Source organism: Aotus nancymaae, unplaced genomic scaffold, assembly GCF_030222135.1.
Source record: "Aotus nancymaae isolate 86718 unplaced genomic scaffold, 86718_ANA_hifiasm-v0.15.2.pri h1tg000040l, whole genome shotgun sequence".
Lineage (NCBI taxonomy): Eukaryota > Metazoa > Chordata > Mammalia > Primates > Aotidae > Aotus > Aotus nancymaae.
In genome coordinates this window covers 104023669-104044687 of record NW_026988454.1, presented here as the reverse complement: position 1 = coordinate 104044687, position 21019 = coordinate 104023669, and the positions used below count along the sequence as shown (strand labels likewise).

Genomic DNA, 21019 nt, shown 5'->3' with positions numbered 1-21019 from the left:
ATATATTTTAGAAACTCAATAGATCTTAACTGAATATGATTTTCAAAGTGGTATTTTAATTAAGGAATGTCTTTTTAAATGAATTAATTTTATAGACTGGCATCCTTATTGACTATCAGTTCTTATGAGCCAAGCATTATTTGGCTATGCATGCTAGAAAAATAATTTGAGAGTTACTATATAATAATTTCTGCCCTTAAAATTTATAAATATTTCAAATATATATAACTCTGAGATCTTTTGACAGCAGAAAAGACACAATATTATTGCCAAATCAATGAGTCAGACAATGAACATAGTAAAACATATAAGACACTATTCAGAATGATCACTGTTGCTGTTGAAAATGATTAATGATTGTGATTAATTGCTTTTACAATTTTGATCAAAATTGATCTGTCTAATTTTCTGGTACTAGCTGTGTAAGTCAAATCTCACCCTGGAATTACATAGATCAATTTAGTCTAGACTTCTGGAAAAACTAGGGGGAGCAAGATGGAAATAATTTTTGAGTTGTCAGTGACTGATGGATCTTCTGATTTCACAGTTTTAGTAAAGAAAAGGTCTTACCGTAGCTGTCATAGGCATCCTCACTTACTCCATGACCATAGTCATAGTACTCAGGCACACTGCAACAGATTTAGACAGCAATCAATATTACTATAATTAGGAAGAATCAACCCAGAAACTTATATGGACTTTGCAGGCAGAATGCGTGCTGAGGTAATATTCCAGGAACCTCAAGGCATAAAACACAATCCTTAATAAATCTTCAGTAACAAAAACACAGGTTATTGACAAGGAGTGCTATGATTTTTTAAAATGCCACCTCAGTATTTCTTTATCTCTATCCTCCAATTTGATAAATCAGACTTCCCCTAAAACACAAGTATAACACTTCAGAATTTGTCAAGAAGAGAGTTATAAAAGGTCTCTTTCCAAGAAAAAGTGCTCCCTAACATGACAATCTGGTCAATCATGTATGACTTTTAATGCTGTTATCTTAAGAAATATGCATCATTTTTTCACTTTGAAACACTAAACTGTATTTATACTCCCCTCTGTACCTTTCACATCATGTGTGTGCACGCCCCAAATACATAAGCTATTTTGTTTCACCCAATATTTTGCTAGATGCTTCCACATTTCAATAACTGTCAAAAAGATGTTCTTCCTTCATATCTTACTCAAAGCACACTCTCCCCCTGACCCATTCTGCTACCCCTTTACAATTGTCCTCACTGTTTCCTGCAGCATCAGCTTCCCCCCTTAAGGCATAATACCTACTAGCATCCCAGAGTCTTATGTGTTTCTTATCCTTAAAAAGCTCTCCCTTACCCACATATCTCCTTCTAGCAACTAACTAACTATCCCATTTCTTGAAAAGAAGTGACTCTACTCACTCTTTTCACTGACTCTTCCTCCATATGCACTTGAAGATGCTCAATCAGGCTGTCGTTCCACTAAAACAGCTTTTGACAAGATCTCAACATTTCCACATTCAATGGTCAAGACTTAGTGTTCATTTTACTTTAGCACCATTTAACACAAATTATTTCATGATTCTGCAAACACTTCACTTGCTTCTGGGATCTCCTTTTTCATGGGTCTTCTAATGAACTTTATTTCTTCATCCTTCTCTATGGGTATCTTCTCATTTTTCCCATCACTTAATCCTGGTGACCACTGGGGCTCAGTTATTAGAATGCTGCTCTTTTCTATTCATACTTACTCCCTAGACAGTCTCATTTGGTCTGAACGTTCTATCTAAGAGCAAATTCACTTCTACTTGCAAAATATATCTAGAATCTGAACATGTCTAAACATATCTCCAGCTATTACTGAGTTAAAGTTATTGCTATCTCTTATTTAAATGAGTACACTATCCTTCTAAGTGGTCTCTATGCAATGATTGCTCTGTTTCTATTATCTATGTAGCAAAGTCATTCCTATAGAAGTAAGTTAGATCATATTAGCTCTCTACTCAAAATTCATCAATAGCTTCCCATATTCTTTAGGAGAAAAAGAAAAAAATTCTTATTTTGCCTATACCATTTGCCCCAGCCCTGCCCTGATATTTCTCAGACCTCATGCTCTCTTTCTCCCTGCTCACTCACCCTACTCAGAGTTCACTAGGCTCCTAGATGTTCTCTGAACTTGACAAACACATTACTGTCTCTCCTCCCTGAAACATGCTTTTTCTAAATATCCAATTGTCCCTTTTCTCATTCCTGCAGAGCTCACTCAAATGTCACTTATGAGAGGTTTTTCTGATCAATCTATTTAGAGTCCACTGTAAATCTGTTTAGACTAGGACCCACCCACCCCTACCTTGCTTTGCCCATCTTAGCATTCATTGATCACCACCATACATATTATATAAACAAACACACAAACACCCATTTGCTTATTCATTTATTGGCTATTGCCCACTTCTAGAATATAAACTTCTTGGTATAGAATATTGGGCTCTCATTTATTCACTTGCTCTCATTGTTCCAAGCAGATTTTCTAGAACAATGTTTGGCACATAACAGCTGCTCAGTGGGTATTTATAGGGCAATAGAATAAACTGCTCATAGGAAGATCAGACACCATTTAAATGAGTAGCCTAATAAAACCAAGTCACAATTAAAAAAAATAACATGCAAAAGTAAAAATTATTGTAATTTAATTTGTATTGGGCTAATTCATATATTTTTAATCTTACTGAGGGATATATAAGTATTGATGATACATTATATTTTCCTTCAAATCCACTTATTGGTTTAAAGTTAGATATCATTCATTGCCCCCCATATCAGTCTTAATTTTTAAGTTATCTCAAGGTCAGTAATTCATTTTAAGTATATGAAAGCATGTCAAGACAATGGCTGAATATCAAATACCAAATTCTGTAAGGGCTGAGGGTAGGAGATAGATGCCAGAGGGTTAGGATGGAAGGAAAGACAGAAGGGCTTAAAATTACATGTTCTCCAAATGTAGTTGTCATTATCCCTCAAAGTGATTCCATGGGTCTCATTAAGTACTTTTGATTTTATTGATAGTAAAGAAAGAGAAACAACAAAAGAAAAGTCTATATATTCGAGATAAAAAGAGAGGTAGAGAGGACTTGGGTCATCCTTATCTCCCTTGAAGGCAATTTATAATGCATGAACTTCAATTTAAGTGCGAAGAAGCTAAAAAAAATTGCCAGCTCAGCTCACACTGCTCAACGTGTTTACATTCAAAGTGCCTGAAAAACATATGGTGATGTGTTTTCCCCATCCTTCTAATGATTTGAGATTGTAGAGGGCTAATGTGATTGGCTGGAATCTGGATGTGTATCTCCTTCTTTTACATACTTGTCATGATAGAAATGATGCAATGCAACTCAGAGTCCTCTTATAGGTATAGCCAACTCCTGAGAGTTGTTATATTGATTTTTTAAATGATCAAGAAGTGGCCATCATGAGAAAATAATTTAATAAGCAGCATTCCCACTGACAGCAATGTAGAGGAAAATGCTGGCATTGAGGGAAGCTTATCCTTGCCTTTGTCATCATCAATACGTTTTCTGTGAGTAAGCCTCTGATCATGTTCTCCAAAGTGTGCTGTGTGAATATCAGTAGCTCTGTAACAGCATCTAGTGGCATTAATATGTTTCTCAATTTTTATTTTAATTAAGGTAAGAGAGAGAAAAAGAATGGTAGTGGGAGAGAATATGATAAAGAAGCATGGTTATTGTCTATCGTAAGTGATACATACACACCAAGAGGGAATTTTAACAGAATTCTAAAAAAAGGGAGAAGAGAACATACAAGATATAAAATAATGGATAATGGAAGATAATGGAAAATGATGTATAATCATCAATCAAAATGGACTCTGCTAGAGTCTATACCTTAGGTTATTAAAATATAGCTTCTCAGTTCTTCCACAGATAAATGTTTACTTGGACAAATGGCTGCACTAATAGTGAATACACCTTTTCATCTAACTGTGCCACCCCTTCAGCTACATGTGCCATTGTGACTAAATTAGATCATATGTGATGTCTGCAGAGATAGGAGTGGAAATCAAGATCCTTTCCCATTTAAGAATAATCTCCTCATCCTGGGCTTGTGCACCTTTACTTTCTCAGTTGGTACAAGGCATTCAGTGTGATGATCTAGTGTCTACCATGCAAATAAAGACAATGCCTTAAGACGTCATAAGTTGCAACACGGGAGGTACCTCTTCCTCTAAATGATCACATGGAGCACACTTAATTTACACTACCACTTGCCTCAGGGCTTTTTAAGAGAAAATTCATTTAAAAATACTATTTGAGTCACTGAATTTTGAGTCTCTGTTACAACACATTAGATGAATACCGAAATCACTATGTAGAAATGTGGAAATGCCATTTGAATCCCAAACTTCAGGGCATTAGCTTAGTGGGAGGAAGGAGGGTGCAAATAAAAAGTACTTTAGGGTAGATAACTGAGATCCTTGTTATGCCACTACCTGTGACAATTTGGAAAGTAGGCTATGGGACTGGATATACTTTCTAGAGAAAAATGTTAAAGCCCAACTACTGGTAATCCTTGCTATTTTTTAGAAAGGTTTACAAAATGTAAGAACTCAAATAAGAAGCATCATTTTGCAAGATGAAGCAAAACTGAATAGAACTTTACTAAGAGAGGCTATTTTTTTCTGATGTTAGTTCTATAATTTAAATTGACAGAAGATTAAAAAATTTGAGGCTTAACAGGGTACAATGAAGTTAATTGCTTCTGTATTTCAATAGCAAGAGATACTATGTGTTGCTCAAGGATCTCCTCACGGATCCAAGATGGCCGGTTAGGAGGAACTCGGGATTGCAGCTCCGAGAGAAGGCGCAGAGGGTGAGTGGACACCGCATTTCCAGACGGATTTTTACTGCCCACAGACCAGGAGATTCACAGGAGGAGGAGCCCCACGGGTCGCCAGCGCCACTGGTTTGAGCGGTGCAGCCGCTCGGCCTACGCCCTGGGGCAGGGGGCAGTGGCTCCTTGTGGAGAGCGAGGGAGACGATTGAGTCCCCTCTGAGCCAGCAAGGGGAGCTGCAGCAGGGAGTCAAGCAAGGAGACTCCCGGGCAAGGGCGTGCCACGAATCTCAGAGCTGCTGCTTTGGCTGACGCAGCGGCTCACAGGGCAGCGGATTTTTACTGCCCACAGACCAGGAGATTCACAAGCGGAGGAGCTCCATGGGTTGCCAGTGCCGCTGGTTGGACCGGCGCGGCCGCTCGGCCTGCATCTGGGACAGGGAGCAGTGGCTCCTTGTGCAGAGTGAGCAAGACTGGGTCCCCTCTGGGCCAGCAAGGGGAGCTGAGGCAGGGAGTCAAGCCAAGAGATTCCCGGGCAAAGAGGGTGCCATGGGAAACACAGCTGAACCCGGGACAGTCCAGCTCTGTGGAGGAGGGGCGTCCTCCATTGGGAAACACCCTACAGTTCCCAGGGCAATTTGCCGTAACCAAAACTCACCACTACAGAGACACCGTCACTACAGGGGCGGGCCAACATAGCGGAAGCAGTTCTAACTAGACCCATATAAACAGGACTGCAGGGAAGTTCACACGGAAGCTGGGCAGAGCCCACAGCAGCTCAGCGAAGTCTCTGCAGGCTGAGTGTGACTAGACTGCGGGCAGGGAAAACAGTAGCAAGACAGCGGAAAATCATAAAGCCCTAACTCCCTGAGACAGAACACCTGGGGGGAAGAAAAGGGGGTTTATGAGTTCTGCTGCTGCAGACTTAAAATTACCAAAATCAGAAAGACAGCAACTACAAAGTCGATAGGTGGATAAACCCACAAAGATGGGAAGAAACCAGCACAAAAAGGATGAAAATACCCAAAACCAGAACAACATCTCTCCTCCTACAAGGGAGCACAACTCCTCACCAGCAAGGGAACAAGACTGGATGGAGAATGAGTGTGAGGAAATGACAGAATCAGCTTTCAGAAAGTGGATAATAAGAAACTTCCATGAGCAAAAAGAACATGTTCTAACGCAATGCAAAGAAACTAAGAACCATGAAAAAAGACTTGACGAAATGCTAATGAGAATGGACAACATAGAGAGGAATATGAGTGAATTGATGGAGCTGAAAAACACAACACGATTACTTCACGAAGCATGCACAAGTTTCAACAGCCGAATTGACCAAGCAGAAGAAAGGATATCAGAGGTCGAAGATCAACTCAATGAAATAAAACGAGAAGGCAAGATTAGAGAAAACAGGGTAAAAAGGAATGAACAGAGTCAACAAGAAATATGGGACTATGTGAAAAGACCTAATCTACGTTTGATAGGTGTACCTGAATGTGACGAAGAGAATGCATACAAGCTGGAAAATGCTCCTCTTCAGGATATTATCCAGGAAAACTTCCCCAAACTAGCAAGGCAGGCCAATATTCAAGTCCAGGAAATACAGAGAACACCACAAAGATATTCCTCTAGAAGAGCAACCCAAGGCACATAATCATCAGATTCACCAGGGTTGAAATGAAGGAGAAAATACTAAGGGCAGCCAGAGAGAAAGGTCAGGTTACCCACAAAGGGAAGCCCATCAGACTCACAGGAGATCTCTCACCAGAAACCCTACAGGCCAGAAGAGAGTGGGGGCCGATATTCAACATCCTTAAAGAAAAGAACTTTCAACCCAGAATTTCATATCCAGCCAAACTAAGCTTCATAAGTGAAGGAAAAATAAAATCCTTTCTGAACAAGCAAGTACTCAGAGATTTCATCACCACCAGACCAGCTTTACAAGAGCTCCTGAAGGAGGCACTACACATAGAAAAGAACAATCAGTACCAGCCACTCCAAAAACAATGGTAAAGAGCATCAACACAATGAAGAATCTGCATCAACCAATGGGCAAAACAGCCAGCTAGCATCAAAATGACAGGATCAAATTCACACATAACAATATTAACCCTAAATGTAAATGGACTAAATGCCCCAATCAAAAGACACAGACTGGCAAATTGGATAAAAACCCAAAACCCATCAGTGTGCTGCATCCAGGAAACCCACCTCACATGCAAGGATACACAAAGGCTCAAAATAAAGGGATGGAGGAAGATTTACCAAGCAAATGGACAGCAAAAAAAAGCAGGAGTTGCAATTCTCATCTCTGATAAAATAGACTTTAAAGCAACAAAGATCAAAAGAGACAAAGAAGGACATTACATAATGGTAAAAGGATCAATGCAACAAGAAGAGCTAACGATCCTAAATATATATGCACCTAATACAGGAGCACCCAGATACATAAGGCAAGTTCTTAAAGACTTACAAAGAGACCTAGACTCCCACACAATAATAGTGGGAGACTTCAACACACCATTGTCAATATTAGACAGATCAACGAGACAGAAAATTAACAAGGATATCCAGGACTTGAACTCAGACCTGGAACAAGCAAACCTAATAGACATTTACAGAACTCTCCACCCCAAATCCACAGAATATACATTCTTCTCAGCACCACATCACACCTACTCTGAAATTGACCACATATAATTGGAAGTAAATCACTCCTCAGCAAATGCAAAAGAACGGAAACCATAACAGTCTCTCAGACCACAGTGCAATCAAGTTAGAACTCAGAATTCAGAATCCAACCCAGAACCGCACAGCCTCATGGAAAATGAACAACTTTCTCCTGAATGTTGACTGGATAAACACTGAAATGAAGGCAGAAATAAAGATGTTCTTCGAAACCAATGAGAACGAAGACACCACATACCAGAATCTCTGGGACACATTTAAAGCAGTCTCTAGAGGAAAATATATAGCAATAAGTGCCCACATGAGAAGAAAGGAGAGATCTAAAATTGACACCCTATCGTCAAAATTGAAAGAGCTAGAGGAGCAAGATCAAAAAAACTCAAAACCTAGCAGAAGACAAGAAATAACTAAGATCAAAGCAGAATTGAAGGAGATAGAGACATGAAAAACCCTACAAAAAATCAATAAATCCAGGAGTTGGTTTTTTGAAAAGATCAACAAAATAGACCACTAGCCAGATTAATAAAAAAGAAAAGAGAGAATAACCAAATAGATGCAATAAAAAATGATAAAGGGGTATCACCACAGATTACACAGAAATTCAAACCATCATCAGAGATTATTAAAAACAACTCTATGCACATAAACTAGAAAACCTGGAAGAAATGGATAAATTCCTGGACAGTAGCCTCCTCCCAAGCCTAAACCAGGAAGAAGTCGAAACCCTGAATAGACCAATAACAAGGTCTGAAGTCGAGACAGCAATTAAGAGCCTACTACCCAAAAAAAGCCCAGGTCCAGATGGGTTCACAGCCGAATTCTACCAGACATACAAAGAGGAACTGGTACCATTCCTACTGAAACTATTCCAAATAATCCAAAAGAGGGAATCCTTCCCAAATCATTTTATGAGACCAACATCATCCTAATACCAAAACCCGGCAGAGACTCAACAAGAAAAGAAAACTATAGGCCAATATCCATGATGAACATAGATGCAAAAATCTTCAATAAAATACTGGCAAGCCGATTACAACAGCACATCAAAAAGCTTATCCACCATGATCAAGTAGGATTCATCCCGGGGATGCAAGGCTGGTTCAATATATGCAAGTCTATAAATGTAATTCACCACATAAACAGAACCAAAGACAAAAACCACATGATTATCTCAATTGATGCAGAGAAGGCCTTCGACAAAATTCAACAGCCCTTTATGCTAAAAACTCTCAATAAACTAGGTATCGACGGAACGTATCTCAAAATAATAAAAGCTATTTATGACAAACTGACAGTCAATATCATACTGAATGGGCAAAAACTGGAAGCATTCCCTTTGAAATCTGGCACTAGACAAGGATGCCCTCTCTCACCACTCCTATTCAATATAGTACTGGAAGTTCTAGCCAGAGCAATCAGGCAAGAAAAAGAAATAAAGGGTATTCAATTAGGAAAGGAGGAAGTCAAATTGTCTCTATTTGCAGACGACATGATTGTATATCTAGAAGACCCTATCACCTCAGCCCAAAATCTCCTGAAACTGATAAGCAACTTCAGCAAAGTCTCAGGACACAAAATCAATGTGCAAAAATCACAAGCATTCCTATACACCAATAACAGACTTAAAGAGAGCCAAATCAAGAATGAACTGCCATTCACAATTGCTACAAAGAGAATAAAATACCTAGGAATACAACTAACAAGGAACGTAAAGGACCTCTTCAAGAACTACAAACCACTGCTCAACGAAATAAGAGAGGACACAAACAGATGGAGAAACATTCCATGTTCATGGTTAGGAAGAATTAATATTGTGAAAATGGTCATACTGCCCAAAGTAATTTACAGATTCAATGCTATCCCCATCAAGCTACTAATGACCTTCTTCACAGAACTGGAAAAAAACACCTTAAACTTCATATGGAACCAAAAGAGAGCCCGCATAGCCAAGTCAATTCTAAGCAAAAAGAACAAAGCCGGAGGCATCACACTACCGGACATCAAACTCTACTACAAGGCTACAGTAATCAAAAAAGCATGGTACTGGTACCAAAGCAGAGATATAGACAATGGAACAGAACAGAGGCATCGGAGGTGACACAACATATCTACAACCACCCGATCTTTGACAAACCTGATAAAAACAAGCAATGGGGAAAGGATTCCCTGTTCAATGAATGGTGTTGGGAAAACCAGCTAGCCACATGCAGAAAGCAGAAACTCGACCCCTTCCTGACACCTTACACTAAAATTGAGTCCAGATGGATTAAAGACTTAAACATAAGACCTAACACCATAAAAACACTAGAAGGAAACCTAGGCAAAACCATTCAGGACATAGGCGTAGGCAAGGACTTTATGACCAAAACACCAAAAGCATTGGCAACAAAAGCCAAAATAGACAAATGGGACCTAATCAAACTCCACAGCTTCTGCACGGCAAAAGAAACAGTCAATAGAGTGAATCGGCAACCAACAGAATGGGAAAAAATTTTTGCAGCCTACCCGTCTGACAAAGGGCTGATATCCAGAATTTACAAAGAGCTAAAACAGATTTACAAGAAAAAAACAAACAAGCCCATTCAAAAATGGATATGAACAGATACTTTACAAAAGAAGACATACATGAGGCCAACAAACATATGAAAAAATGCTCATCATCACTGGTCATTAGAGAAATGCAAATCAAAACTACATTGAGATACCATCTCACGCCAGTTAGAACGGTGATCATTAAAAAATCTGGAGACAACAGATGCTGGAGAGGATGTGGAGATATAGGAACACTTTTACACTGTTGGTGGGAGTGTAAATTAGTTCAACCATTGTGGAAGACAGTGTGGCGATTCCTCAAGGACCTAGAAATAGAAATTCCATTTGACCCAGCAATCCCATTACTGGGCATATATCCAAAGGATTATAAATCGTTCTACTATAAGGACACATGCACACGAATGTTCATTGCAGCACAGTTTACAATAGCAAAGACCTGGAACCAATCCAAATGCCCATCGATGATAGACTGGACAGGAAAAATGTGGCACATATACACCATGGAATATTATGCAGCCATCAAAAACGATGAGTTCACGTCCTTTGTAGGGACATGGATGAACCTGGAAAACATCATTCTCAGCAAACTGACACAAGAACACAAAATCAAACACCACATGTTCTCACTCATAGGCGGGTGTTGAACAATGAGAACACATGGACACAGGGAGGGAAGCACTATACATGGGGGTCTGTTGGGGGGGAGTGGGGGGGACAGTGGAGGGTGGGGAGTTGGGGAGAGATAGCATGGGGAGAAATGCCAGATATAGGTGAAGGGGAGGAAGGCAGCAAATCACACTGACACGTATGCACCTATGCAACAACCTTGCATGTTTTTCACATGTACCTCAAAACCTAAAATGCAATAACAAAAAAAAAAAGGATCTCCTCACATCTTCCCATTGGACTTTGCTATCATATATGATCTCTAAAGCAATCCTTAGACCTCCAAACATACACCAGCAGGAAGAATGCTGCAAAAATTGTAAAGTTCCCAAGAAGGGCATACTCTACTCTACTGGATTCAGATGTGGGCATGGAAAAGTCCATTTATCCACTGGGATAAAGAAGACTCTTTTAGGATATCTGGCTTAACTCCCAGAAAACAGATCAGAAGTTGCAGATGCACGTATCAAAAAACAAAACATTTCACTGCTGTTTCTAGGTGTCTTTACCTCTTCTTGGCAAGATTTTGTAACTGTTATTGCCCACTGAGTCTTAAGTGTTTTCTTCTGTTTTTTTTTTTTTTTTTTTTTTTTTTTTTTTAATGATAGTTTCTATTGCAGTTATTCTGTTCCCTTTTGACCACTTTATATTGTGTTTTCTGTATGGGGAAGAAGGTTGAGGGTAAGAAAGATAATCTATCAATCATTTTTCAGGTTGCCATCTTGTAAAGAAGTACATCAAGACATAATGTGGAGATCTGCATATTTTCCAGAGATCCTGGATTTTGAACTGGTTGCAGTAATTGGAATGAAACTTAGCTTTTCTTTTTTGGAAAGAAAGTAGGTTTTTTTTTTTTTGTTTTTTTTTTTAATAGAAAGAAGGAGATCCACTCACATGTGGATGACTAGAGCACTGGGCTATAGAAGACTTCTCATTGTTCCCTTCTACAATCCATTTGTCCCTTATTCCATATGAGATACTGATCAGCTCAAGACTACACTTTCTAATCATCTCCTTTCCCTTTGAGTGTATCCATGTGCAGAGTGATGTTACGTTTCTGGAGTGGCTGGGGCTGGTTGTTCCTTTCCTTGTTTAGTGCTTCCTTCAGGATCTCTTGTAAGGCAGGCCTGGTGGCGACAAAATCTCTCAGCAGTTGCTTCTCAGTAAAGGATTTTATGTCTCCTTTGCTTATGAAGCTTAGTTTGGCTGAATATGAAATTCTGGGTTGAAAATTCTTTTCTTTAAGTATGTTGAATATTGGCCCCCACACTCTTTTGGCTTGTAGGGTTTCTAGCAAGAGATCCACTGTGAATCTGATGACTGTGTCTGGGGTTGCTTTTCTTGAGGAGTATCTTTGCGGTATTCTCTGTATTTCCTTAATTTGCATGTTGGACTGTCTTGCTAAGTTGGGGAAGTTCTTCTGGATGATATCCTGAAGGATGTTTTCCAACTTGGTATTATTCTCTCGATCACTTTCAGGTACACCAATCAAACATAATCACATATTTTGTGGGGGCTGTGTTAATTTCTTTTCACTCTTTTTTCTCTAACTTGTTTTCTTGCTTTATTTCATTGAGTTGATCTTCAATCTCTGATATTCTTTCCTCCTCTTGATTGATTCAGCTATTACACAACGGTAAAGGGATCGATGCAAGAAGAGCTAACCATCATATATATATATATACACACACATATATATACACACACACACACACATATATATACACACACACACACATATATATATATATATATATATATATATATATATATATACACACACACACACACACCCAATACAGGAGCACACAGATACATAAAGCACATTCTTAAAGACCTACAAAGAGGCTTAGACTCCCACACAATAATACTGGGAGACTTTAACACCCCACTGTCAATATTAGACAGATCAATGAGACAGAAAATTAGCAAGGATATTCAGGACTTGAGCTCAGATCTGGACCAAGCAGACCTAGTAGACATCTACAGACCTCTCCATGCCAAATCCACAGAATATACATTATTCTAGGCACCACCTTGCTCTTATTCTAAAATTGACCACATAATTGGAAGGAAAACACTCCTTAGCAAATAAAAGAATGGAAATCCTAACAGTTTCTCAGGCCACAGTGCAATCAAATTAGAACTCAAGATTAAGAAACTCACTTTGAAATAATGAAATGAAGGCAGAAATAAAGATGATGTTCTTTGAAACCAATGAGAATGAAGACACAATATACCAGAATCTCTGAGACACATTTAAAGCAGTATGTAGAGGGAAATTTATAGCATGAAATGACCATAAAAGAAATGAGGAAAGAACTAAAACTGACACCCTGACATCACAATTAAAAGAATTATAGGAGCAAGAACAAACAAATTCAAAACCTAGCAGAAGACAAGAAACAACTAAGATCAGAACAGAACTGAAGGAGATAGATAGAGACATAAAAAAACACCTTTAAAAATATCAATGAATCCAAGAGCTATTTTTTTGAAAAGATCAACAAAATAGACCGGCAGCCAGACTAATAAAGAAGAAAAGAGAGAAGAATCAAATAGATACAATAAAAAATGATAAGAGGGATATCACCAGTGATCCCAAAGAAATACAAACTACCATCAAAGAATACTATAAACACCTCTATGGAAATAAAACCAAAAATCTATAAGAAATTGATAAATTCCTAGACACTTACACCCTCCCAAGACAAAACCAGGAAGAAGTTGAATCCCTGAATAGACCAATAACAAGTTCTGAAATTGAGGCAGCAATTAATAGCCTACCAACCAAAAAAAGTCCAGACCAGATGGGTTCACAGCCAAATTCTACCAGGGTTACAAAGAGGACATGGTACCATTGCTTCTGAAACTATTCCAAGCAACAGAAAAAGAGGGAATCCTCCTTAACTCATTTTATGATACCACATCATCTGGATACCAAAACCTGGCAGACACACAACAGAAAAAGAACATTTCAGGACAATATGCATGATAAACATCGATGTGAAAATCCTTAATAAAATACTGGCAAACCAAATCCACCAACATATCAAAAAGCTTATCCATCATGATCAAGTTCGCTTTATCCCTCAGATGCAAGGCTGGTTCAACATATGCAAATCCATAAAAGTAATCTATCACATAAACAGAACCAAAGACAAAAACCACATGATTATCTCAATAGATTCAGACATGGCCTTTGACAAAATTCAATAGACCTTTATGCCAAAAACTCTCAATAAAGTAGGTACTGATGGAACATATCTCATAATAATAATAAGAGCTATTTATGATAAACCCACAGCCAATATCATGCTGAATGGGCAAAACTGGAAGCATTCCCTTTCAAAGCCAGCACAAGACAAGGATGCCCTCTCTCACCACTCCTATTGAACACAGTATTAAAAGTTCTTACCAGGACAATCAGGTAAAAAAAAGGAAGAAAGCGTACCCAATTAGGAAAAGAGGAATTCAAATTGTCTCTATTTCTGATGACATGATTGTATATTTAGAAGACCCCATCATCTCAGCCCAAAATCTCCTTAAGGTGATAAGCAACTTCAGCAAAGTTTCAGGATACAAAATCAATGTGCAAAAATCACAAGCATTCCTATACACCAATAGCAGACAAACAAAAAGTCAAATCATGCGTGAACTCCTATTCACCATTGCTATAAAGAGTAAAATATGTAGGAATACAACTAACAAGGGATGTGACGGACCTCTTCAAGGAGAACTACAAACCACTGTTCAAGGAAATGAGAGAGGATACAAGCAGATGGAAAAATATTCCATGCTCATGGTTAGGAAGAATTGGTATCGTGAAAATGACCATACTGCCCAAAGTAATTTATAGATTCTGTGCTATCTCCATCAAGCTGCCATTGACTTTCTTCACAGAATTGGGAAAAAAACACCTTAAATTTCATAGGAACCAAAAAAGAGCCTGAATACCCAGACAATCCTAAGGAAAAAAAAAAAAAGCTGGAGGCATCACACTACCTGACTTCAACCTATACTACAAGACTACAGTAATCAAAACAGCATGGTACTTATACTAAAATAGAGATATAGACAAATGGAACAGAATGACTTTCTCAGAAGTAAATGTCACACATCTACAACCATATGATCCTTTGACAAACCTGACAAAAACAAGCAATGGGGAAAGTATTTTTTATTTAATAAATGATGTTGGGAAAACTAGCTAGCCATATGCAGAAAGCTGAAACTGAATCCCTTCCTTATACCTTATACAAAAATTAACTAAAGATGGATTAAAGATTTAAATATAAGACCTAGAATCATAAAAACCCTAGAAGAAAACCTAGGCAATACCATTCAGGACATAGGCATGAGCAAGGACTTCATGTCTAAAACACCAAAAGCAATGGCAACACAAGAAAAAAACAACACCATCAAAAAGTGGGCAAAGGATATGAACAGACACTTCTCAAAAGAAGGCATTTATGCAGCCAACGAACATATGAAAAAAATCTCATCATCACTCACCATTAGAGACATGCAAATCAAAACCACACTGAGATACCATCTCATGCCAGTTAGAATGGCAATCACTAAAAAATCAGGAGACAACAGATGCTGGAGAGGAGGTGGAGAAATAGGAACGCTTTTACACTGTTGGTGGGAGTGTAAATTACTTCAACCATTGTGGAAGACAGTGTGGCGATTCCTCAAGGATCTAGAAATACAAATACCATTTGACCCAGCAATCCCATTACTGGGTATATACCCAAAGGATTATAAGTCATTCTATCATAAAGACACATACACATGTATGTTTATTGTGGCACTATTCACAATAGCAAAGACTTGGAACTAACCCAAATCCCATCAATGACAGACTGGATAAAGAAAATATAGCACATATACACCATGGAATACGATGCAGCCATAAAAGGGATGAGCTCATGTCCTTTGTAAGAACATGGACAAAGCTGGAAACCATCATTCTCAGCAACCTGACACAAGAACAGAAAACCAGACACTGCATGTTCTCACTCATAAGTGGGAGTTGAACAATGAGAACACAGGAACACAGAGAAGGGAACATCACACACTGGGGCCTGTCTGGGTTGGGGATCCGTAGGGGGATTGTGAGGGGTTGCAGGGCTAGAGGATGGATAGCATTAGAAAAAATACCTAATGTAGATGATAGGGTTATGAATGCAGCAAACCACCTTAGCACATGTATACCTATGTCACAGACTGAACATTCTGCACATGTACCTCAGAACTTGCAGTATAATCTTTAAAAAGTTATGTATTAATCTCTTGTTGACTCTTGCCTCCTTTACTCCACTTATTTTATGTATTAATCTGCTGTTGACTCCTGCCTTTTTTACTTATTTACACATTATTTCATTATGTTTAGTGTTTAAGGTATAGAAGTCAAAAAGCCAATATGGTGTATAGAATTTTATTAATAATTAGATACATTTTTGAGTCAATGCAGCTAATATGATATATCTTAATTTTATGTATGTGTCATTTACTTAAAAATTATATCTGCTATAACCACCAAAGTAATTAAATTCCAAATCACTGATAATTGCCATAATTTTAATTAACACCTCCATAATTATAACAGTATGTTTAGAAACCTTAATCACTATATTTCTAGAATATAAAATAGAATATTAGTGAATTAAAAAATAACTAGGTTGTATTTATATAGAATTCATTTGTCCGCATTTATTCCTACTTAAACATGATTAAAGAACATGATAAATGAAACAAATATAATAAAAATAATAGCTTTCTGAAATAATGAGAAGTACAGAACCGACTTTTTCTAGTCAATGTCACATATTTTAAAATGTTATTGTTTTATTGCACATATTTATGGTATAAACATGATCTTTTGATATACATGGTGAAATGGTTACTATAATCAAGCCAATTAACCTATGTTAAAAATAATATAAAACAACAATATAAAAATCACATGGGAAGGATATATAACTATCCAACTATTCTTAGCATTTAAGGGGCTATTCTTAAATTTTGTTCTTATCAGCATTTACACTGAAACCTTATTATACTGCACATTTACATTATATCGATAGAGATATTAGTCAAGCAAAGATAAATTTTCAGCCAGGTTCCTATCCTCAAATTGTAAATTGGTAGTGCCTTTAATTCTATATCCACTTACATGTTGATCAAATTCTTCCATTAAGTTTCATAAAGCTCCATGAAAATGCTATTTAAAAAACATTAAAGCTACTCTGTAGATAAATGAGTGTAACATGCATGTAGATATATCAGCTCTTACCACCAACCACAATCCCCTCTTAACGTCATTCAGGGCATTCACTAAACACTGCTAGATTGAAGGAATGGGAAACTCTTCACCAAATAGCTCAAGACTCACTTCCATCCACATTTCATTACTATTGTATTAGCTGCAAATTCTGATGGTTATCCTGAATCTTACCCTGAAGGAGAACATCTGTTTTTTCCAGTACTGAAGGTGAAGTTAACCAACAGTTCAACTTTATGCCTATGGTGGGGAACCTATACCTATGGAATGATGCTGATGTTGGAAAACCTATTTGAAAATAGGTTTTAAGATGATTTTCATTTGTCTATTCCTTCCAGAGAAAATCCTTCCTTCCCATAGAAACTAGCTGCATGTGTCTCTCCCTCCTTTACCTATCCCAACACATTCTTTCATTTTCATTATCCCTAACTATACAAAGTAATAGTATAATAACCATAACGCTTAGTAGCTACATATAGATACATTCAGTCAATTTTGAAAAACATTAAACATCAAATAAATGGGGCTGGAAAAGCCTTCATGAAAATTACAATCTAGTAGGAAAGCCAACAAACAAGTGTTAAGGAGTGATTCATTCAATTTTTGTTGTTGCTGTTCATATATGAAAACCCTAAAAATAAGTAGGAATTACCTGGGTAAGATGGAATAAAGAAGCCTTACAGGCAGGGGGTCAGCAGGAGCCAAGGCCCAGAGGCAAGAAAAAGTGCCATCAGCAGCTACTTTGCTGGAGTGGCTGCATATTAGTATTAGAGAGAGAGGGGCTCAATATTCAATCTCGAGACAAATATAGGTATCAGATCTTGAAGGACTTTGTCTTAACATGGGAAGCAGTTCGGATTTTATATTAGGAGCCATTGAAGACAATGAAGGATTTAAGAGGGAAGCATGATTATGTTTTTGCTTAAACGGGTCACTCTTCGGGTGGTGTCTTTCTTTTTTGCTGCTGTATCATCAGCACCTGGCACATTATTCAACACATGATAGATGCTCTACAAATATTTAATGTATAAATAATAAATGGAGAAGCAAATCACTGTAGTATGAATAACTTCCACAATTGATCTCTGCCTTGTGTTTTTATACCTGTATTTCCTTTGTATCCATGAACTTTGGCTTTTTAAAATTAAAATGTGAGAATCTTGACATATTAAGTGATTTGTGAACACAAATTATAATACCTCAAGTCATTAGATGCTACATTCAGGATCCATACTTTAAACTGCTAGATGTACCTTTTTTTTTTCTTTTTTACAACTTTGCAGGATAATTCTGGGCTAACTTCAATCAGCAATTCAAGAGCATTTTGAAAGATTTGTAAAATCTGATATTTTGGAGGTCCAAACTCAAATGCATAGTTTATTAAGAAGCAGGATTTGCTTAATTATCTTTTTTCCAAAATTTTAATGACATCCGTAGTGAAAGATAGAACCTACATCCATTAAATGCTAATTCCTAATTGATTTAAATCTTTCCTACTCCCTTACCCCTTTACCATCTGATTTCCAGAGTCGTCAATTTTAAAATGAGAAGGGGCCTTCAACAACAAACTAAGTAATCTGTCTCTTTAACATTCTTCTACCTCTTCTCCCCTCCAAGAAACAACAACAACCTTAAAAATATATATTTAATACTTCTATGGCACTTAGTACACACCAAACACTGCTGAGAGCTTTACATAATAATCTTCATTATTTATTTGCTACAATGTTTGAGTGATGGTATTAGCCCAAGAGCAGAAGAAAAAATTTATTTTTAGCTAATTAAGTTACTTGTCTTAAATAAATCCAGCTTTGCAATTCATCCAGTCCATTCATTATATGCCTCCAAAATAGTCATTCTCATGTTTATTTGCATAAAACCAGACGAAAAATGGGTAACTATTTACAGTATGATCTTGAGCTGACTGTGATTAGGAATATTAGATGAGCTATGAGCTCCCCTCTCTATTTACCTGTCCTGCTCTTCCTTCTTAGAAAAATCACAGCTACCATCTAGAACAAGGGCCTGCCCCAAGCACACATGCTTCTCAACACCCTCTCAATCCCTTACAATTTTTTCCTCCTCTGGGAAGCTTTCTCAGATACTCAATAACCCTACAAAGCTATACATTACCCAAAAATAGCACGGTGGTGTTGAAACCCCATCTTTATATGTGTTATTATTTGCTTGTCTGTCTTCTCTACTAAAATGTGATTTTCACAAGGTCAGGGCTATTTACATCATCACTGTATTCCCAGGGGGCAACCTAGTGCCTGACACATAGTAAACGGAATACTGGCCAAATGAATAAACTGAAGTCTTGGAACTGCTGTGCTTTATATTCATTCCAACTCTAAAGAACTACCTTCTAACCTGCAATCGTCATCCAACAATTCATTGCATCACCATTAATTACCACCCAGCCCTTCCTGTGAACTCTCCCTTTCACTACCCCTTCTATTTTGGGACCCTCATGCTATCTTATGACACTGATCGAACACCTTAGCATTCAGTTCTATTTGGAACAAGCTAGGCAATTTCCTTTACCACTTTCCTTGACTCTTCCATGACCTAACTTCAATAAAAGTCAACGGTCTGACTATATTTAAAAAACATATGGGGGAACCTAAAGGTTTTGAGAAGTTTGTATCCAGAAAAGTAGATATGGCTATTAGATGGCTCCTAAATGATAGGGAAAAGACGCTACTCACCTAGAGAAGATAAGACATGGGCTGGGAGATTTAGATAAGAAGCCTTGAAACTATGCCAGGTAATCTGAGGCTTGAGTTTAAAGTATGCAAATTTGAGATGATTCTCCTTTACTACTTCTCATGAATTGAGGACCAAAATCTGCCTTCTATTTACCTAGACAATTGTGATCACATAAAAACCATTACATAATTCAGTAAGTATTTGGAGTACCAGTACTATTCTGTGCATACGAAGAGGAAAAGATATCTTAACATACCACTTAGATATGTTGGAATAAAATACATAAATGTTTTAAGGTATACATGAACAGAATAATATTGTGAATATTTTCAACCTACTTTGTCTCAGTTTATGTGACAAAATTTATAACTTATTACGTGCCAGATACTATTTAAAGTGTTAGGAAATATATAGCAGTGAACAAAATAGACAAAGACATCTGCCCTCACGGAGTTCACAAGCAAAGTATTATACAAATAAAATAAACAGTTATAAGTGCTAAGGTGAAAAGACTAAATATGGAAGGGGGAACATTAAGTTTTGGGATAAGGGTAAAATTATAGTTACAGTGGTTGGGAAAGTCCTTACCGATGACCTTACACTGAAAAACGACCTGAAGGAGTTAAAGCAGTAATCCTTGGACATATAGAGAAAGAGCAATCTAGACAAAAGGAATAGAAAACATAAAGGCATTGAGGTAGGAGTGTACTTAGTGTAGTCAAGGCATGGCAAGAAGGCCAGAGTGTCAGGGCAGAGGAAGCAAGGGAGAGTTACAGGAGATGAGGGAGGGATCGAGAATTCTACTCCACATCCACCCCTAAGTGCAGTCTTTACTCAAGTTGTATCTTGAACTCACTTGGCTCTCTCTCTACCTTCTTCATCTGTGCCATCAGATCCATTCCTAAGCCTTCACTGACCACAAACTCTGTAAGTTCTATAAAGAAATTTCCAATATAAAATAGCAATTATACGAATATCCCCATTAAAATCAAAGTGGCATGACTGTTTCAAAATATTGGCTGTAATACTGTTAAGGTTAAAAAAATATACATTTTTCATTCAAATGTTAAAAGCCAATTATTTTAGTTAAATGCAAAATTACAAGGGCCAGGCGTGGTGGCTCACGCCTGTAATCCCAGCACTTTGGGAGGCTGAGGTGGGTGCATCACTTGAGGTCAGGAGTTCGAAACCAGCCTGATCAACATGGCGAAACCCCATCTCTACTAAAAATACAAAATTAGCTGGGTGTAGTGGCACATGCCCATAATCCCAGCTACTCAGG

At 37.7% G+C, this 21019-nt stretch overlaps 1 protein-coding gene across 1 annotated transcript in view; it reads right to left on the bottom strand.

Annotated features, from left to right (window-relative positions):
• The window catches only part of KHDRBS2 (KH RNA binding domain containing, signal transduction associated 2), a 627329-nt gene that overhangs the window by 25502 nt on the left and 580808 nt on the right, over positions 1–21019 (bottom strand). The window contains exon 8 of the mRNA XM_064360936.1: positions 571–629. Within this exon, the coding sequence (XP_064217006.1) occupies positions 571–629 (59 nt within the window). The remainder of the gene's footprint in view (positions 1–570; positions 630–21019) is intronic.